Source organism: Formica exsecta, unplaced genomic scaffold (genome assembly GCF_003651465.1).
Source record: "Formica exsecta isolate Colony F162 unplaced genomic scaffold, ASM365146v1 scaffold458, whole genome shotgun sequence".
NCBI classification, from domain to species: domain Eukaryota; kingdom Metazoa; phylum Arthropoda; class Insecta; order Hymenoptera; family Formicidae; genus Formica; species Formica exsecta.
Window position 1 is genome coordinate 597923 of NW_021851814.1, and position 17235 is coordinate 615157.

Below are 17235 nucleotides of genomic sequence, written 5' to 3' on the forward strand. Positions count from 1 at the left end.
ATTTTTATGTATATGCGCATGTGATATAAAATAAATTTTCTTAACAATTTTTTCCCTAATTTTTAAATATATAACGTGTAGAAGATATTTACAATAAATTGCTTTTACTTTTTTCTTATTCTTGAAAAGTATTAAGCATTTTAAACATTATCAAATCATTTTTAATTTATATAACTTTTTATTATTAATTTTTTTTAATAATTATTCAATTAATTATATTATTCAATTAATTTTTTAATTTATGAGTTCAGTTGGATATACTAATAGTCGCGATCGCGTTTAGAAAAGAAATTTGACAAGATACGAAGCATTTCGCACTACTACTTTACTGTTCGAGTATCGTTGTACGAATGATGAAAAGACTGTAACACGTAAACAATAGCGAGCTAAGAGTCAATAAAGCCGAACATATGGTTGTTGATATTTCTAGTTTTAATAGTGTTCGTTCGATTTTGAAGGAGTTTTAATCATTAACAGCGTTAATAAATTATAATTGAAGTATTTTTATGTATATGCGCATATAAAATGAAATAAATTTTTTTAAATTAATTCTTTTAATAATTTTTTTCCTGATTTTTAAATATAACCTGTAGAAGATGTTTACAATAAATTGCTTTCACTTTTTTCTTATTCTTGAAAAGTATTAAGCATTTTAAACATTATCAAATCATTTTTAATTTATATAACTTTTTATTATTAATTTTTTTTAATAATTATTCAATTAATTATATTATTCAATTAATTTTTTAATTTATGAGTTCAGTTGGATATACTAATAGTCGCGATCGCGTTTAGAAAAGAAATTTGACAAGATACGAAGCATTTCGCACTACTACTTTACTGTTCGAGTATCGTTGTACGAATGATGAAAAGACTGTAACACGTAAACAATAGCGAGCTAAGAGTCAATAAAGCCGAACATATGGTTGTTGATATTTCTAGTTTTAATAGTGTTCGTTCGATTTTGAAGGAGTTTTAATCATTAACAGCGTTAATAAATAATTTATGAATTATTTATCGCTTATCGTTGGTCTGTCCAAACTTCCTTTTCCAATCTTACTCATTTTTTGTTGTTTCCTCGTGGCACTCACACTCACTCACGAAAATTAGTCGTATATGCGATTGCGAAACACTTTGCACGACACTCTCGATCATGGAATAATCACACGAGATATGCACTTTATTATATCATAAATAAAGAGAGCAACACAAAAAGTATAATTCGCTCGACGATTACACGAAGCCAAAATCATGCGCTACTCGACAGCAATGCTATCTCTGTTGTTGTATTGTATGTAGATATAGTATACGTACAATAATATAAATCGTAAATCGAAAGATTAAAGTAATAAAAAATTATTATATAACAATCGTTTAATCAATAATTAATTTATACTTGCATTTTAGGAAAATTTGAAATATTGGAATATAATCAGAGCATTGTTAGTAAAGTAAGGATCGATAATTGAAAAACATCGTAACAATATGTATAATTTTTATTCTGTCGTTTCGATTTTTACTTGTAAATAAATAATCGCGTTATGATAAGATTTATCGTGGCAATACCAGTTTCATTATGTCATTTATTAAAAGTTAATTATTCGTTAATTGTAATTATCATAGCGAATTATGTTCCGATAATAATCACGATCGCATTTAGGAATAGAATTCAATAATATACGAAGCGTTTCCTATCACTACTTTATTGCTCAAGTGTCGTTATGCGAATGATAACAAGTAAGAAAGAAATATTTTGACGGAGCGTCTCCCACTATTATAATACTAATATTCAAGAGTCGTCATGCGAATAATAACAATACGTAATCAATAAACAAAAAACGTAAACAATAGCGCGTTATACGTCGCCAAAGCCGAATACAATTTAATAAACGATTAATATATCACGGAGCTTATCGTTATGTTAATTATTCGGATCTGTGATTTAACTATTTCATTGCGCGTTCTCAATCCGAATCATATTTAGATCGTCGATCGAAAAGTCGAACGAAAAAACATCGGACGAAATATATTTAATTTTAAATTTTAATTTTTTAAATTTTAATTTTTAAGTAATTGTTACCTAAAGAGTAAAAGAAAGAGAGAGAATTAATTATTAATTATATCAAATTAATTCCCGATACTTATCGCGATCGCGTTTAGAAAAGGAATTTAACAGAGCGTCTCGCACTGCTACATTACTGTTCGAGTATCGCCGTGCGAATGATAAGGCCATTGAATCGTAACACGTAAATGTAAACAATAGCGCGCTGATGTTTACGTCGTCAAGGCCGAATACCATGTTATTGAAAATTCGCAGCCCGAAATATTTTGCATACTATGACGTATATATACAAGCGAAATATTAAATTATACAAATATTTTAAATTATAGATCAATTATTTAATAAACGATTAATGAGATTTTTGCGATTAAAATAACATTAAACATAATCAAACAGCATAAATCGGATAATTTTTAACTAAATTAATAATAAAAATTTTGATTACATATTTAACTAAAAATTATCGGTTTATATCGTGTCTGATATCATTTTAATCACAGAAAATCATTAATCCATTAAAATTATTGCCAAACAGGTAAAATGCAAAATATAAAAGTTTTATTTTCTATGGTAATATGACACATATATATATGTATACTTTACTTGTTCTCGCTCTCGCTTTCGATGACATCGGAGACCTTTACTTATCTATAATAATTTATTTATAATATTTAAAAATCATATGTAATAAAAACTAAAACATTTGTCTTATTTTAGAAAGTAATTTTTTGAAAATAATTTTAATTGATTAATGAGATTTTTAATTAAAATGGCATCAAAAACACGATATAATTCGGATAATTTTTACTTAAATAAGGAAACACTAAAAATTATCGGTTTATATCGTGTCTGATATCATTTTAATCACAGAAAATCATTAATCCATTAAAATTATTGCCAAACAGGTAAAATGCAAAATATAAAAGTTTTATTTTCTATGGTAATATGACACATATATATATATGTATACTTTACTTGTTAACGAACTAGCTTTCCATGACATCGTATATTTAGTATTTATAAATCAATTCTAATAGTTCCTATAAATAAATAATTAGTTATATTACTATTATAAAACATTACATTTTATTTGTTTCTATATATTATTTATAAAATACATTTTATTTTTTTAATGTCTGATCCAAGATGTATGACGATTAAAACGTATAGACATTAAGTTTCCGTTAAGTGAAACTCGAATTTTCTCGCTAAGCAAAATTTAAATTCCGCTAAATAAGGTTCGAGTCTCTGCTAACAACAAGCGCTGCATAAAGGTACGTTCAGACAGGACACGTCAAGCAGTAAGCAGCAACCAATCAGCGAGACGATATTTTAAAATATCGTCTCGCTGATTGGTTGCTGCTCACCGGTTGACGCTTGACGCGTCCTGTCTGAACGTACCTTTCCTTCGAAAAATCGGCATCATCTGGAAGTAGAAGATGCAAAATATTAGTTTTGAATTATATATTCCAATCCCCTTTAACAATATGATTAATAGGATTTTAAAATCATATTATTCGCATCTTTTACATTGCAATGTATTTTTGAAAAAGATTGAAAATATTCCGCAACTATTTTTAATATACGCAAACGTGCAAGGCGCTTGCTGTTTGTTATGTTTCGATTGTCGCTTGCCAACGCGCTTTGTGAAATGAAATAATCGATAAAGTCAAGCGTATGTGTATGGTGCAAAAAGACGCAAAATGGTAAATATATTTTTATTTTTATATAATTCTCTTTACACATAATGTGAATGCAATGATTTTCATGAGGAGAGATGTTGATGTTAAGACGAAAAATATATTAATATAATTTATCATCAAGATATTATATAAATGTACCTTTGCAATAGATTTTGTCGAGGGCGAAACCAGCTTCGTCTGATGGTGTTCGTAAATCAGCGTCACGTAAGGAAATACCAAAGTTGGAGGACTTCCTAGAGAAACGAGATTACATCGGAGCCTTGACATTACTGGAATTTGATAACAGTACTGATAGTAGCTTGAACACAGATCTATGGCTGGGATATTGTGCATTTCATTTAGGTGATTACAAGCGTGCAGCAACAATCTATGAAAACTTAAGGAAAAGGGATTACGCACCGCCGGATGTCTCTACAAATCTGGCATGCTGTTACTTTTATCTGGGCATGTACCCTGAATCACAAAAGATCTTGGAAGATGCAGCAAACAGTAAACTGAAAACCAGACTGCTGTTCCACTTGGCCCATAAGATGGGCAATGAATCAAAATTAATAGAATACCATCAAATGTTACAGGATGTTATTGAGGATCAACTCAGTCTAGCATCTATTCATTATTTACAAGCTCATTATCAAGAAGCTATTGATGTATATAAAAGAATCTTGTTGGATAACAGGTTGGTAACAATAATATTTTTCCTTTTTCCCTTCTGTTATTTTCTATCACTGACAAAGAATTTTTAAAGATATCTGGCTATTATATTATTTGTTATATCTTTTTGCAATCATATTTTTTCACTTTGCACATCTTTTCATATATATATATATATATATAAGTTTAGAAAGAGAACCACTAAAAGATGTGACTCCAGAACCGATTCTGAATTGTATTTCCTTACCCAACTGCAGGAAAATTGCAGGTATCTTCCTCTCTCACTCCTTTCCTTATGAAACGAGGATATTTCTATTATATTTAATTTCCTACTAGACATAACAATCATAATCTTAATTTCCGTCTAATAAAGTAAATATAATTTCAAGTTATGTAAACTTTACGTGAATGTATTCTCTTTCCAGAGATTATCTAGCGTTAAATGTGTACGTAGCTTTATGCTATTATAAACTAGATTACTATGATGTAGCTCAGGAAGTGCTTCAAGTCTATTTGCAAAAGTATCCAGACAGTGCAATCGCAATTAATCTGAAAGCGTGTAATCATTTTCGTTTGTACGACGGAAATGCTGCACAAGCCGAGATGAAACAACTCATTGAAAAAATATCCAGTTCCTTTAGTTTTGGCCATGATCTTATACGCCATAACACAGTTGTATGTATACTCCTTTATATGTTTCGTTTTTTCAGTCTTTTCATTCATTCTTTATATAGGTATTCAGAGGTGGTGAAAATGCTTTGCAAATTTTACCTAACTTGGTCGATGTTATACCAGAAGCTAGGCTTAATTTAGTGATATATTATTTGAAACAAGATGATGTCAAAGCAGCCTATGATTTGATAAAAGATTTGGAACCTGCAGTTCCGCAAGAATATATTTTAAAGGGCATAGTAAATGCTGTTATGGGTCAGGAGGCCAATTCTGTATGTACTATTAGATCGCCATTAGATTTTAGTTGCGTCTTAATTATATAACGTTAAAGCTCATTACATTTATTGAAAATTTCTTTAGCGCGACAGCATAAAAACAGCACAGCAATATTTTCAATTAGTGGGCTCTTCAGCGTCGGAATGCGATACTATACCCGGTAGACAATGCATGGCCTCTTTCTTCTTCCTTTATCGACAATTTGAGCGAGTTCGATTATATCTAAATTCTATAAAGACATACTTCTCCAATCAGGACAATTTTAATTTTAATTATGCGCAAGCACAAACTGGGGCAGGCTACTTTAAAGAAGCAGAGGAAGCTTTTCTGATGATACGTACTGAAAAATATAAAAACGATTATGTTTACATCAGTCTTCTGTCGTATTGTTGTAAGCATATATATATATATTTGTATAATTTTTTATTAGTTTTCTTGTACAAATTATATATGTAATAATAATCTGACAATTACTTGCTTTTATATTCAGATGTAATGAATAAAAAAGCTGAACTAGCCTGGGAATTATATTTGAAGATGGACACATCGACGGAATCCTTCAATCTTCTTCAATTGATTGCCAATGCGTGTTACAAGGTAGGTGAATTTTGGTATGCTGCAAAAGCTTTTGATATGCTGGAGCGCATGGATCCAAGTCCTGAACATTGGGAAGGAAAGCGCGGTGCATGCTGTGGTACTTTTCAATACATCGTTGCAGAAAAATTACCAAAGTATGTGTGATCCGCATATATTACATTCGTAAAAAGATTGTAAAGGACATAATCGATTAATTTATAAATTTTGTTCTTTGTTGTACAGAGAACTATTGTCAGACGTGATACAGCTTCTTAAAAACACATCCAATTCCCAAGTGGATCAGATAATACGCGTTATGCGTAAATGGGGAAAGGATAACAGAGTAAACTGTTAATATAATCAAATATCATGATTATCGATTCCGTCCGAAAAAAATGCAATAATCTTTTTATAAAATAATAGTGTTATAAAAAATGTTAAACGCATGTATAGAGAAAATACAATAATTGATATGTTTGTTGTAATGACGAGTTATAATTTTCTATTTATACATGAAACAACAATGCAATATGTGAATTCTTGATATGTATACGTCTTATAAATGATTTAATAAAATCAGAAATCTGTGATATGGATTAAAACGCCTTATTATCGATTTAATATAAAATAGATATATTTAAACTGGTGTAGTACACTCATGTTTTTAATATAATATCAATAATATAATAATAGTAATAATAATAATTTTAACAAACACAATCGGTGAGTTATAAAAACATCATAGTCATCATGGCAATAGTTTTCGTACACTTGTCTCTATTCCACCAATCTTTCATACACAAATTATTTTTGAAAAACCGCAAGTATCTTAATATGTGTAAAACTTGCTTGTTTATATATAGATTGCAGTTTATCAAAAATATTCTCGGTGAAATGACAGTAGATTTAATATGAAAAGAAGGAGGGAGGGAGGGGCAAAAGAAGGAAGAAGAGGATACCAGTTGGCTGTTTCATACATAGTATCCTGTGAAATTGAGCAGACAGGAGTAAATATTCTAACATTTAACCATTAATGCAACAATATCATGACAGATCAAGAAATTCTATCGTTTCTTGAATCGGATTGGAGAGGAAAAAACATCTATAGTAAGTTATATTTAATTATGGATACATTAATCAATATAATCACAAAATTGTCAAAGGATTTTAGATAAAACGATTGCGCACAAAGTATATATTAAACTTTTCAAGTTGGATTATCTTTGTATGTTCATAATGATAAATGTAGAATATGATAGAGATTGATAGAGATGTGTTTTGAATATATCCAAGAATTCAATGTCCTCTCTCTCTCTCTCTCTCTCTCTCTCTCTCTCTCTCTCCAGTCCGATTCTGCTGATTTCACAATCTCTTTCGGAAAAGTGAGGAAAAGAACAATCTCTTTTCGATCCATAGCTCTACACCGCGTTTACTTGATGTGTTTGTGGAGAAAGAGTGCCCGATACAAGTCATTACTACACCATCGTTACGTTATAAAAATAGCATCGAGAAATTTCAGCGTTTTCGCATTTTTTTTCTTTTCGGCGGAATTTCAGGTGCACTATGCTACGGATTTTTATCTGTTGGATAATATCATGCTAGTGTGGCAGCACTCGTTCTCCGAAACACGCTTCATTGCTTTTCTATGCTTGAGGCATCGGCGGATGTAAGAGCTTGACGAGAGAATCCACACATTATATTCGATTAGTACATACCATTAATTTAAACATCATTATTCCTTTCGAGTCGCGTAATGCATACATACATTGTGTCGAATATCGATAGATTAAGACGTAAGATTTAGCAGGATTATGTTACTAGTATAGATACGGTAATGATACGGCGGAGATTTTTGCAAAATTTTATCTTGTTATAAATTGCGACAATTATCTTTCTCTCTCTCTTTCTCTTTCATACACATATGCATACATAAACACACATTTTCATTCACTTTTCACTTGCGCGCTCTTTCTCATTATTATTCTAGCACTTTCGTACTTTCCCCATTCACACCGCGTTTTACATACAATGCATGAAGAAAAATAGCGACTAACTTTCTGCCAATTCTAATTCCAATACTTGGCGCTCAAGCACGGTGGGCATGTAATATATGTATACAGGAATATCAAAGCGAAACTCATAGTGTGCAAAGAAAATTGAATAAAAACAAAATTTGAAATAATTTTCATTAAACATTTTCAAAAAACATGTGTTTTCTAACAGAGATGGTAAAATATGAGTTTTGCTTTCATACTTGTCACGTTAGCTCTGAGAACTTTGTACCGAGGATTGAAACCGGTATAATTTCGAGTTTAATTTTCGAACACTTTAAAAATGTATGCGAGAAAAGACTTTATATCAAATGTTTAATATTTTTTTTTTATTCGCGAATAAGGATCATGCACACGATATGAAAATATGAATTTAACAAAATTATATCGGTATCAATCTCTGCTCTGTGCGAGAGCAATAGCCGGAGCGCTTCGGTGTCGGTCCATTTCTACTCATTGATCCGCAACATCCTTCATAATGTCCCTTGTCTTCGAGTTACAGCAATGTTACGAAATTTTCGATTTTTTTTCTTTCTTTGTAACAATATCGAGAATGTAAGCTTACATTAAATGACGAATCTTTTATAAATAAGCGAATTTTTCAGAAGTGATACATATACTATTGACAAAAAGTAAATGATTTATCTTTTTTTTTTCATAAAGTAGTAGAGTATAACTGGTTTTCTAGTTTCTAGCGGAGTTGAGTTCCTAATGAACTTGATGGATTTAAGTGACAATGCCATTAGCTAAGAATTTGTGTTGATATAGATATATTATCAGTTTCCTAAAAGCAAAAACTGTATAATTAAATTAATTCTTGATTGAATATAAAAACAATGTTCATAACAGTAATGTACTACGTAAATTCTTAGATTCGTCATATATAAATTATGTATGAACAAGAAACTACATGCACATTTGTGTGCTTGATTAATTACTGTACCCGAATGGACGACGGATGCTGCAATAATACACACATCGAAGGATTCATATGACGCGTAGATACGAGATTAAACGAAGATTAATTAGACGCGATCTACGCGGCGTAAGAATTGCTTCATCGTTTATATCGACAAGTTACACAATAAGATAGTAGTAAGAAAAGACTACTTAAAATTCCATGTACACAGAGTATTTATAATAGAGTGACTATATATATATATATATATACATATATATATATACATACACGGCCACTCGGAAATTCTCTCTCCGCCATATATAAGTGGGGGCACACTGGCGGAATATAATCAATACTCAATTTCTAACGTATTTTTGTCCTCTCAGCTAAACGAATGAGATCCAAAGTGATAAACCTCATAGCGCACACTCGATGCGTATCTTCGAAAGTGTGTAAATCACACATGTGTCGTTTGGCATTTTCATATGGCGTTGCTCAGTGCTCAAAGAGGTGAATCGACAGGATCCGGTATTAATATATATATGTATAACGGATGCCCTTTACGGAAAACGATGCACTGGATTGGCAGCATATAATTTGTGCTATATAATTCGACCGATTAGATATGCGCAGTTTTTCACATCGCACAGTCATTTTATATTGTTAAAAGAAAGGACCCCTCTTTTTTTTCTCATCGGCTTGTTCGCTTTTGATTTCTTCTCGATCGATTTTTTCTTCTATCCGTGTGCTGTATGATTATTTTGACTGAGAGAAAATGCAAAGAAATACAAGTATTTGATATTGCTTGAAAATAAATGTCAAGTGAACCAAACTGAATATCCAACCCTATTTCTACATTGAAAAAAAAAAGAAACGGGGAGACTCGATATTCTCGAATCAAATCGCATTAATCTAGAACGATGTTCCTTCCGCGGTATTGAAACATACGAGTATTAATTCTTACGCAAATACTAAAAGAAGAATTCGCGTCGCATCACATGTCATTTGCGCTCCGTAGAAGGAAAAAAAGAAAGATGTCGCGAAAGGATCATTGGCCTATTTCAGTCTGTATCAAACTTGGTCTTTAATTTAACTTTTGGTGTTCGCACAAACCGTGGCACGCTCGGGAACAAACGGGAACAAAGTATTATACGTAGTCTCTTTTAAATCCTGACTTGTCTCTCTTCTTGAGCGTTCGTTTGTAGCTGCGGGTGAGGCTGTGCGTCGCCACACTGTTCAGTGCAGTTTTCGTGCATGCCACGGTACTTGTTTCCTAATTTCTATCCCTGAAACACAGAATAAGAATGTTTTTTTTTTCTCTTGAAATTTATAATCAGCTACTGCAAAGAGCGATACTTTTTAAACTGTTTATCTAAAACTATTTGAAAAGAGCAGTTAAAAATGATAGTGACCATTACAGAATCAAATATTATCGATATTCGGAGATACTTGCCCCGGTCCAGGATAGTAATAGGGCGGCGGTCGTTCATATTCGGTGCTTAAGGGAGGCGGAGCCGCGGCAGCTGGTTGATACCTTGGTGGACCACCGTTGGGAAAGTCCCAATTTCTGTAATAACAACATTCATGAGTTCGATAATTATTTTGAGTCGCATTCAACGTTCGACTTTGATTATAAATTAAGTTATAGCATTTGCATTTTCTAATGAGTTGTACTCATTCGTTTAACCCTTTCAGCTGCCCGGCCGGATCGCCATAAAAAAAAAATATCACCTACAAGTGGGTTTTGGCAGTGAAAGGGCTAAACGTAACGCATCTATCGTGTCCTTGCCACAGTAAAATGCCATTTGCAAACTAACATATGATATAGCAGCTGCCCAACAAGCGAAATGAAAGTAAGATCGTACGTAACTTGACTGTCTCGATTATAATTATAAAATATAATCACAATATACGTTGGAGAGAATAAACATGCTTCTCCGCGAAGGAAAATTGTAAAATACCTTTAAGCTAAAAATTAACGTTACAGGATAGACATTGCACGACACGAATAATTTACATCAACACATCTGATGTATATAACTGCTTCTCTTATTAAATATACTACTATATATTCCATAGTCCAGTCAATGAGATAAGCGTCTTTATAATGGAGAGGGAATTGAACAATTACTTGGACCCTGTTTCACATGTTTCTTACTTGTTATATATAAATATATCTTGCGAAAAGCCTAGTTCTCTTGCAAAGCTATTCGTGACCAATTAAAAAAATGGAATAGAAAATAAATAGATCGAATGAATGCACAGAAGAAGGACGCAGAAACATTTGTAACAATAGTCTTTGCGACTTACGTGCAGAGGCGTATACGTGAGAGACGCGAGAGGTCGACCCCCCGCAGAGTTCCCACTCACCTGGAAATAACCGGGAGAAAAATCGTGACCATCGGGATTGCATCAAATGCCGTCGACACATCATATTACAATTTAATTAGAAAATTAAACCTCAGAAACCGTCATTATTACGCATTAAATCATGGAGTCGAAACAATCGACATTGTTTTGTTTATCTATGGATAGAAGTACGAATATCACATGCTCCATCATTGGGATTGTGTTGATATGAAATTTGTTCTTCTATACCACCAAAACCGCGAAGCAACATCGATCGTCCGAGCTCTATAAGCTATGGAAATGATGCGATATCATTCGATGAGTGGGAACCCTGTTCGTGCCGAGTAAGAAAATGACGAAGAGATATTTCAATCTCGCCAGAGGTTTGATATATTCAAACAAGGTGAAAGCATTACGTATCACAAAAAGCTGTTTTATTGCTTATCGCTCTGATTAGAGACTTACTGCGACTCTAGTGATACGCTAAAGACTTTATTGTGAGGTTCTGTTTTGGAAGGGGCGGTATGTTCGTGGTTTCGCCACGATAGGGTGAAACTGTAAAGAAATCAGACGTGACCGATGAAACGATGAGAGAAAAAAGAGAAAGAGAAAATTTTTCAGAGCGACGTTACGTGAACGTAACGTCACGTCACCACCATGTCACGTTAAGCCCTGTCTCATTTTTAACTTATAATCGATGTACATATTAGTGTCGATTACGAGATTATCGAGAAGAAAATTGCTTTCCCAGAAAATCCCATGGTGGAATAATATGAGGTAATAATGGGCCCGAAACTCCAACTTACTTCGGTGCCAGATCGGAATATCTCGAATCATGATGCGACGTACTCTGATGGGCGTCGGGGATCCTCTCGCGCTCGCTATATCCCACTGCTGGACCGTCGTAGCTCTCGACGTATGCCGCAGGATGATGCCTGCTATGGGAGACGTGCTTCTTGTCGTGAACGCTGCAATCAAACACGATAATGTTGTACTTAAAATGTTAGAATGAAGCGAGCACTCGTCATGCGAGTTAGAGATCAAATGTGTTGTACGCGCTAAGCCGCGGTGTATCAGTTAAAAACCTTTGGATCAGTGTTTCCCAATCTATCTTGCCCGCCGAAAAGCCTTAAATTTGGTAAAATATCGCATAAAACGTCTTAATTACATTTCTTGACGCTTTATACGGATTTCTAGAGTAATTGGGAAACACTTTTCTGGGTAGTGTGTTAGTCTCAGAACTGCACACGAATGATTTAATTCTTTGTTATAATTAAAGTTTAATAAAAATATTTGTTGTCAGACTATCCAATTATTATGTAGATCCAATCAGTATACAGTCCTATGATTAAACAACACTTCCCAGATTATTATAACCGGTGCTATATGTTTAATCTAAAAGCCGTCATCTATCCGCATATGTGTTTTTCCTAGTTAAGCTCCTACATAAGCAAAAATTATTAATATATGCCAAATAATAGAAATATAATTGAATAAGCAGCAAATAATTCCAGAATGCGCGTAACGAGATTCATATATATCACGCAATATATCTTATAACATAAAAGAGCGTACTAAAAGCTAACTCGAGAATGTTAGAATCTTGATATAATAAGAGAGTGCATGTTACATGCGATAGTATAAAATATCCAAAATATTAACAAAGAATATTCAACGTTACGTTAGAGTAATATACGTAAATAAAAACACTTTAAATTGTACAAATATATATATATTTTTATTTTTTTTTTTTTAAATAATAAAAGAAAGAGAGAAATGGTGTAAAAAGAAAATATATATTATTAATATTCGGTAGAGACTTTCTATATTAAAAATATATTTAAATATAAAGCGTCTTATCTATACACATTTCTGGTTTATTTGCGCAAAAACGATTATATTAAAGTTATTTATCTTTTAAATAGTGCATAGTATAGTTTCTCCTCTTCTTCGTCAGAGACGAAGAAGAGAGAAACGAAGAAACATATTTTATTTAACAAAATATTATTCTTGATTAGCAAAAATTGAACCAAAATTTAATGAAAAACGGGATAGAAAAAATGATGCGATACAACCGCATTCAGATGATAATGTTTTATATATACATGCGTGCATCTCTCGGAATATACGTAGGACATGCGAGCACATTGTAGCTTTGTCGTGGTATACTTACTGGGCAAGGGGTATGTTATCCCTGTCTGCGTACGCGTCATACAAATATTCACTGTAACGGAGCGTGTTAGCGGTTAGATTCCAACAACCATTCCACACATTAGATGACTACTTTAAACATAAGCTAAGCTACCGCGATGGACCGCGAGAATGATCGGTTCTAGTATGAAACAGAGGATTTTCCGTAATCTCTCATTTTGTCTTGCGCAGTTGGAAAGAAAATGCGCAAATGAATCGCGACATGTAATCGGGATATTTTTGCAACATTAAAGTAGCACGAATAAATAATTTATTCATATAGGTACTACGTAATTCTACTATAAAATACTATAAAATTTATTTTGTTTAATAGTACAAAATTTCACCCCTATTAGCTGTATATGTTAGAGTAATTGTTAATTTTCATGCATTATGCAAGAAAGTTTAAACTGAAAATTATTACACTGAAAATTATCAAATAATTATCTTCGTTTTGAAATGGCTTTTCGAGATCGAGAAAACACAATTTCGAGCGAGGAGATTTTTTCAGAATTTCCGGGATCGAAGAGTTTCTTTATAAATGAAAAAACGAGGACATGCCGACTATCAAAGATGTTACAAAGCGCGAATAAGTACATGCCATGGTATATGGAAGCTCGAGAGTGTGGCTACGAGACGGAAATAAAGGAGTCAACAATTTCTACATGAGGAGTGCTTAGAAAGGTTCGTTGAGATTCGTAGAAAAAAGGATAGAAGAAAAGCCTTATCTTTCTTCGAGTTTAAAATGTAAGGTATCATTATTTTTTATATTCTACTTTTTCCTTGAGTTTGCGCAATCAACGTTTGGATAATTAATCAACGATTCAATAAATAATTCATGTTTGATGTATGATATCGATCGATAATATCTACTGAGGACACATTAGTATCTCAAATATTATCATGCATAGATTGAATGAGAAATCAAAAACAATTAAATATATGTTTTTAAATCGCAGTGGTGAATCGCTATATCTACAAGAGGAGAGTAGAAACTTACGCTTCGACAAGAGGTCCTGGATATGGATCTGACTTTTGATACAAAGCACTCAGTTTCACACAGAGCACTATCGTCGGTATGAATAGGACCAAGCACCAACCGACGCTCGCCCAGAAGCCGTTCTGCGTATATAAATGCAAATAGAGAAGCATGAATATTAATTCTTAGCAAGGTCTGTTTAATTTTGCAATATCGCGACGCGACAAATTTACTTGTCAGCTAAGAAAATCGTAGAATATTTGGAAAGTTTTATGAGAACTACTGTAAAATATCTACGTGACAGACAATTTACTATATTTCGATAAAAAAGTCAACAATTGAAGTATAGATTTAAGAAGATGTAAAACAATACTCACAAATGGATCTAGGATCTTATTGCATCCTGCCACGAGCGTTGCATTGTAAGCATTCGAAACGGGAGCGCATCTTCCAACCTTGAAAATCGCAGATTCAATCACGTGCTCGAGGAAGTTATCCACTTGATGCAAGAACGCATTGCCAAATCTAGTCGCGAGCTATCAATAATATTAATAATATTAATATTACATTTAGCCATATGTATATGTATATATACATAAAATATTGTAAAAATATGATGTCTTTGTATCTAAATGGAAGAAGAATGAGATACATACATATTGAACGTATTCCGGCCCATCTTTATTCAGAAACTGCTGCGCCTTAGTAACTTCATCCACTAAATCGTGGATAGCGTCTGCCATTGAGCTATGATTGAATTTAATGTTCTCCTGCAGCATCAGCGCGTTTGCGCTTAATTGCTCACTAAGCGTAGCCATCGGCATGACTAAGTCTCTGTGATAGTGCTCCAAGTCGTGTGCATTCTTTTCGAGACTGAGTCTGATTTCTTCCTGGCCCTCCGGCAATTTAGCGGAAACCTCCCGCAATTGTTTGGCAAGATGTTCCAAGTTAATATTCGTAATGTTTTCGGCAAGCAACTCGGCATACTGGTAGAATTTGATGTCACTCAGACCGCTCTGCGCTAGATCGTTTAACTTGGATCTCGCGCTGTCCTTCAAAATCACCACACCGGGGGAAAGACTGATCTTGCGACGCAACTGTTGGATGGTGTCATTGATGTCGTAACGCCCAGCGTAATCGCGTAGGCTTTCAACGTCAAATACATTTTTCAGATTCAACACATTGTAGAGCGTCTCGTTTTCATGGCATTTACTATAATGAAGAAAAATCGAGCATCAAATATCAACAAGTTCGATATTAATTCAATTATTAAAAAAATATTCTTTAAAATATCATATTTTCCGTGTTATTTATTATAAATGACACACACACACACTATATAGTTCTGATTCACATTTGTCACATTAAATTATATACAAGATTATTTACCGCAAATAGAATTTTCTGCTTTAAGATATAGAATATGTAATTTTAAGATATAAAAAATATACCACACACGTACTTACGTAACAATATAACTCATATTAATATTCGCATTAGGATATTTCGGATAGAGTATTCTCTTGATTTGCACCAGATCATCGACCAACTCGAACATTCTGTTGTCTTTTGGATTCTTTAAAGGTTCGCAGATGCCACGTTGAGCCATAACGCCGGTTATCATATGAACGACGGTTATAACCATCAGAAGTTATTTATTATAAATGACACACACACACTATATAGTTCTGATTCACATTTGTCACATTAAATTATATACAAGATTATTTACCGCAAATAGAATTTTCTGCTTTAAGATATAGAATATGTAATTTTAAGATATAAAAAATATACCACACACGTACTTACGTAACAATATAACTCATATTAATATTCGCATTAGGATATTTCGGATAGAGTATTCTCTTGATTTGCACCAGATCATCGACCAACTCGAACATTCTGTTGTCTTTTGGATTCTTTAAAGGTTCGCAGATGCCACGTTGAGCCATAACGCCGGTTATCATATGAACGACGGTTATAACCATCAGAACGCTCGTTAAGAGAAAGATGATCCACACAGCCCTATAATTCAAAATAAAAAAATTACAATTTTAAATATAAAATAAATCGATTTTATCCTACATTTCAACGACTTTTGTAACCTACATCATGAGAAATCGTGCACCTGATCCCTTATTACAACAATCGTCTCCGTATCCGTCTGGACGTTTTCCGCAAATACCACAGAGAAGACCACACGTCAAACACATTAAGACAGTCAGAAGAATACCGGATATACCAAGACCGAGATAATATCTAAAATAAATACGTATTTAAGAACAATCGTATCGATCGTTATCCATTATATATTCTCTCATACTTTACGATATATACATTTATCACGAACCTATAGGGCGAATATTGATCTATATTGTTCCGGGCAACTTCTAAATGCCGAATATAAACTTTATCTATATCGACATTTAGTCTATCGATGATGGTAGTCATGTTATTGGCGATGCCCGCCAGAAAATTACAGGCTCGTCGAATGCTCGCGCTGACCACGGGAATCGTCTGATTAACGGCATGCTGAATATCCTTTTGGATCTTTAGAAACGAATCCCTGCCTTGGCTCACTTCCGACACTATATTACTCTCCATGAGCACAGTGATATTATGCAACGCGAATGTTACGTCCGGCAGCTGGAAAGTATCATATATATAACATAACGAGCTTTCTCAAACGATATAAAATAAAAATCGGTATGAAATAATCATCAATAAAATTCATCACACAAAATAGATCGTAATTATCTTGCTGAATGATTCGTGCTAAATGCGATTTCAAAAACTAAAGGACACATGCCATTTATTCATTGACT

The 17235-nt window shown here is 33.1% G+C and overlaps 2 protein-coding genes and 1 long non-coding RNA gene across 16 annotated transcripts in view; 2 read left to right on the top strand and 1 right to left on the bottom strand.

Moving 5' to 3' along the window:
* Positions 1-3455: 3455 nt before the first annotated feature.
* Positions 3456-6536, top strand: LOC115240861 (intraflagellar transport protein 56). 2 transcript variants are annotated; one of them, XM_029816266.1, is made up of 7 exons: positions 3456-3768; positions 3915-4441; positions 4842-5091; positions 5151-5360; positions 5449-5755; positions 5855-6095; positions 6184-6536. In XM_029816266.1, the coding sequence occupies exons 1-7, from the start codon at positions 3766-3768 to the stop codon at positions 6293-6295; spliced, it is 1650 nt and encodes a 549-aa protein (XP_029672126.1). In that variant the 5' UTR covers positions 3456-3765; the 3' UTR covers positions 6296-6536. The 2 variants fall into 2 exon arrangements, with proteins under 2 accessions (XP_029672126.1, XP_029672127.1); XM_029816267.1 differs by having other exon boundaries at positions 5855-5961.
* Positions 6537-8536: 2000 nt separating this feature from the next.
* LOC115240859 (prominin-like protein) overlaps positions 8537-17235 on the bottom strand; it is a 30819-nt gene continuing 22120 nt past the window's right edge. For 3 of the 13 annotated variants that reach the window (XM_029816257.1, XM_029816255.1, XM_029816252.1), the window contains 12 exons: positions 16761-17056; positions 16520-16669; positions 16396-16435; positions 15877-16052; positions 15067-15622; positions 14788-14946; positions 14432-14553; positions 13415-13465; positions 12048-12209; positions 11707-11796; positions 10346-10459; positions 8537-10178 (listed from right to left, as the gene is read on the bottom strand). In XM_029816257.1, the coding sequence (XP_029672117.1) occupies positions 10166-10178; positions 10346-10459; positions 11707-11796; positions 12048-12209; positions 13415-13465; positions 14432-14553; positions 14788-14946; positions 15067-15622; positions 15877-16052; positions 16396-16435; positions 16520-16669; positions 16761-17056 (1929 nt within the window). In that variant the 3' untranslated portion in view covers positions 8537-10165. Of the gene's footprint in view, positions 10179-10344; positions 10460-11202; positions 11263-11706; positions 11797-12043; positions 12210-13414; positions 13466-14431; positions 14554-14787; positions 14947-15066; positions 15623-15876; positions 16053-16219; positions 16436-16519; positions 16670-16760; positions 17057-17235 lie in introns of those variants that run through there. The other 10 variants (XM_029816258.1, XM_029816256.1, XM_029816254.1 and 7 more) reach the window with 7 other exon arrangements.
* On the top strand, positions 10185-11113 carry LOC115240862. The gene is made up of 2 exons (XR_003884830.1): positions 10185-10461; positions 10588-11113. It is a non-coding gene; the product is annotated as an uncharacterized LOC115240862 (long non-coding RNA).

Excerpts from the sequence above, each read along its gene's own strand:
- LOC115240861 (XM_029816266.1), top strand. Across the intron at positions 5,092-5,150 it reads TTATACGCCATAACACAGTT|GTATTCAGAGGTGGTGAAAA; the intron begins GTATGTATACTC and ends TTCTTTATATAG. Across the intron at positions 5,361-5,448 it reads TGGGTCAGGAGGCCAATTCT|CGCGACAGCATAAAAACAGC; the intron begins GTATGTACTATT and ends AAATTTCTTTAG.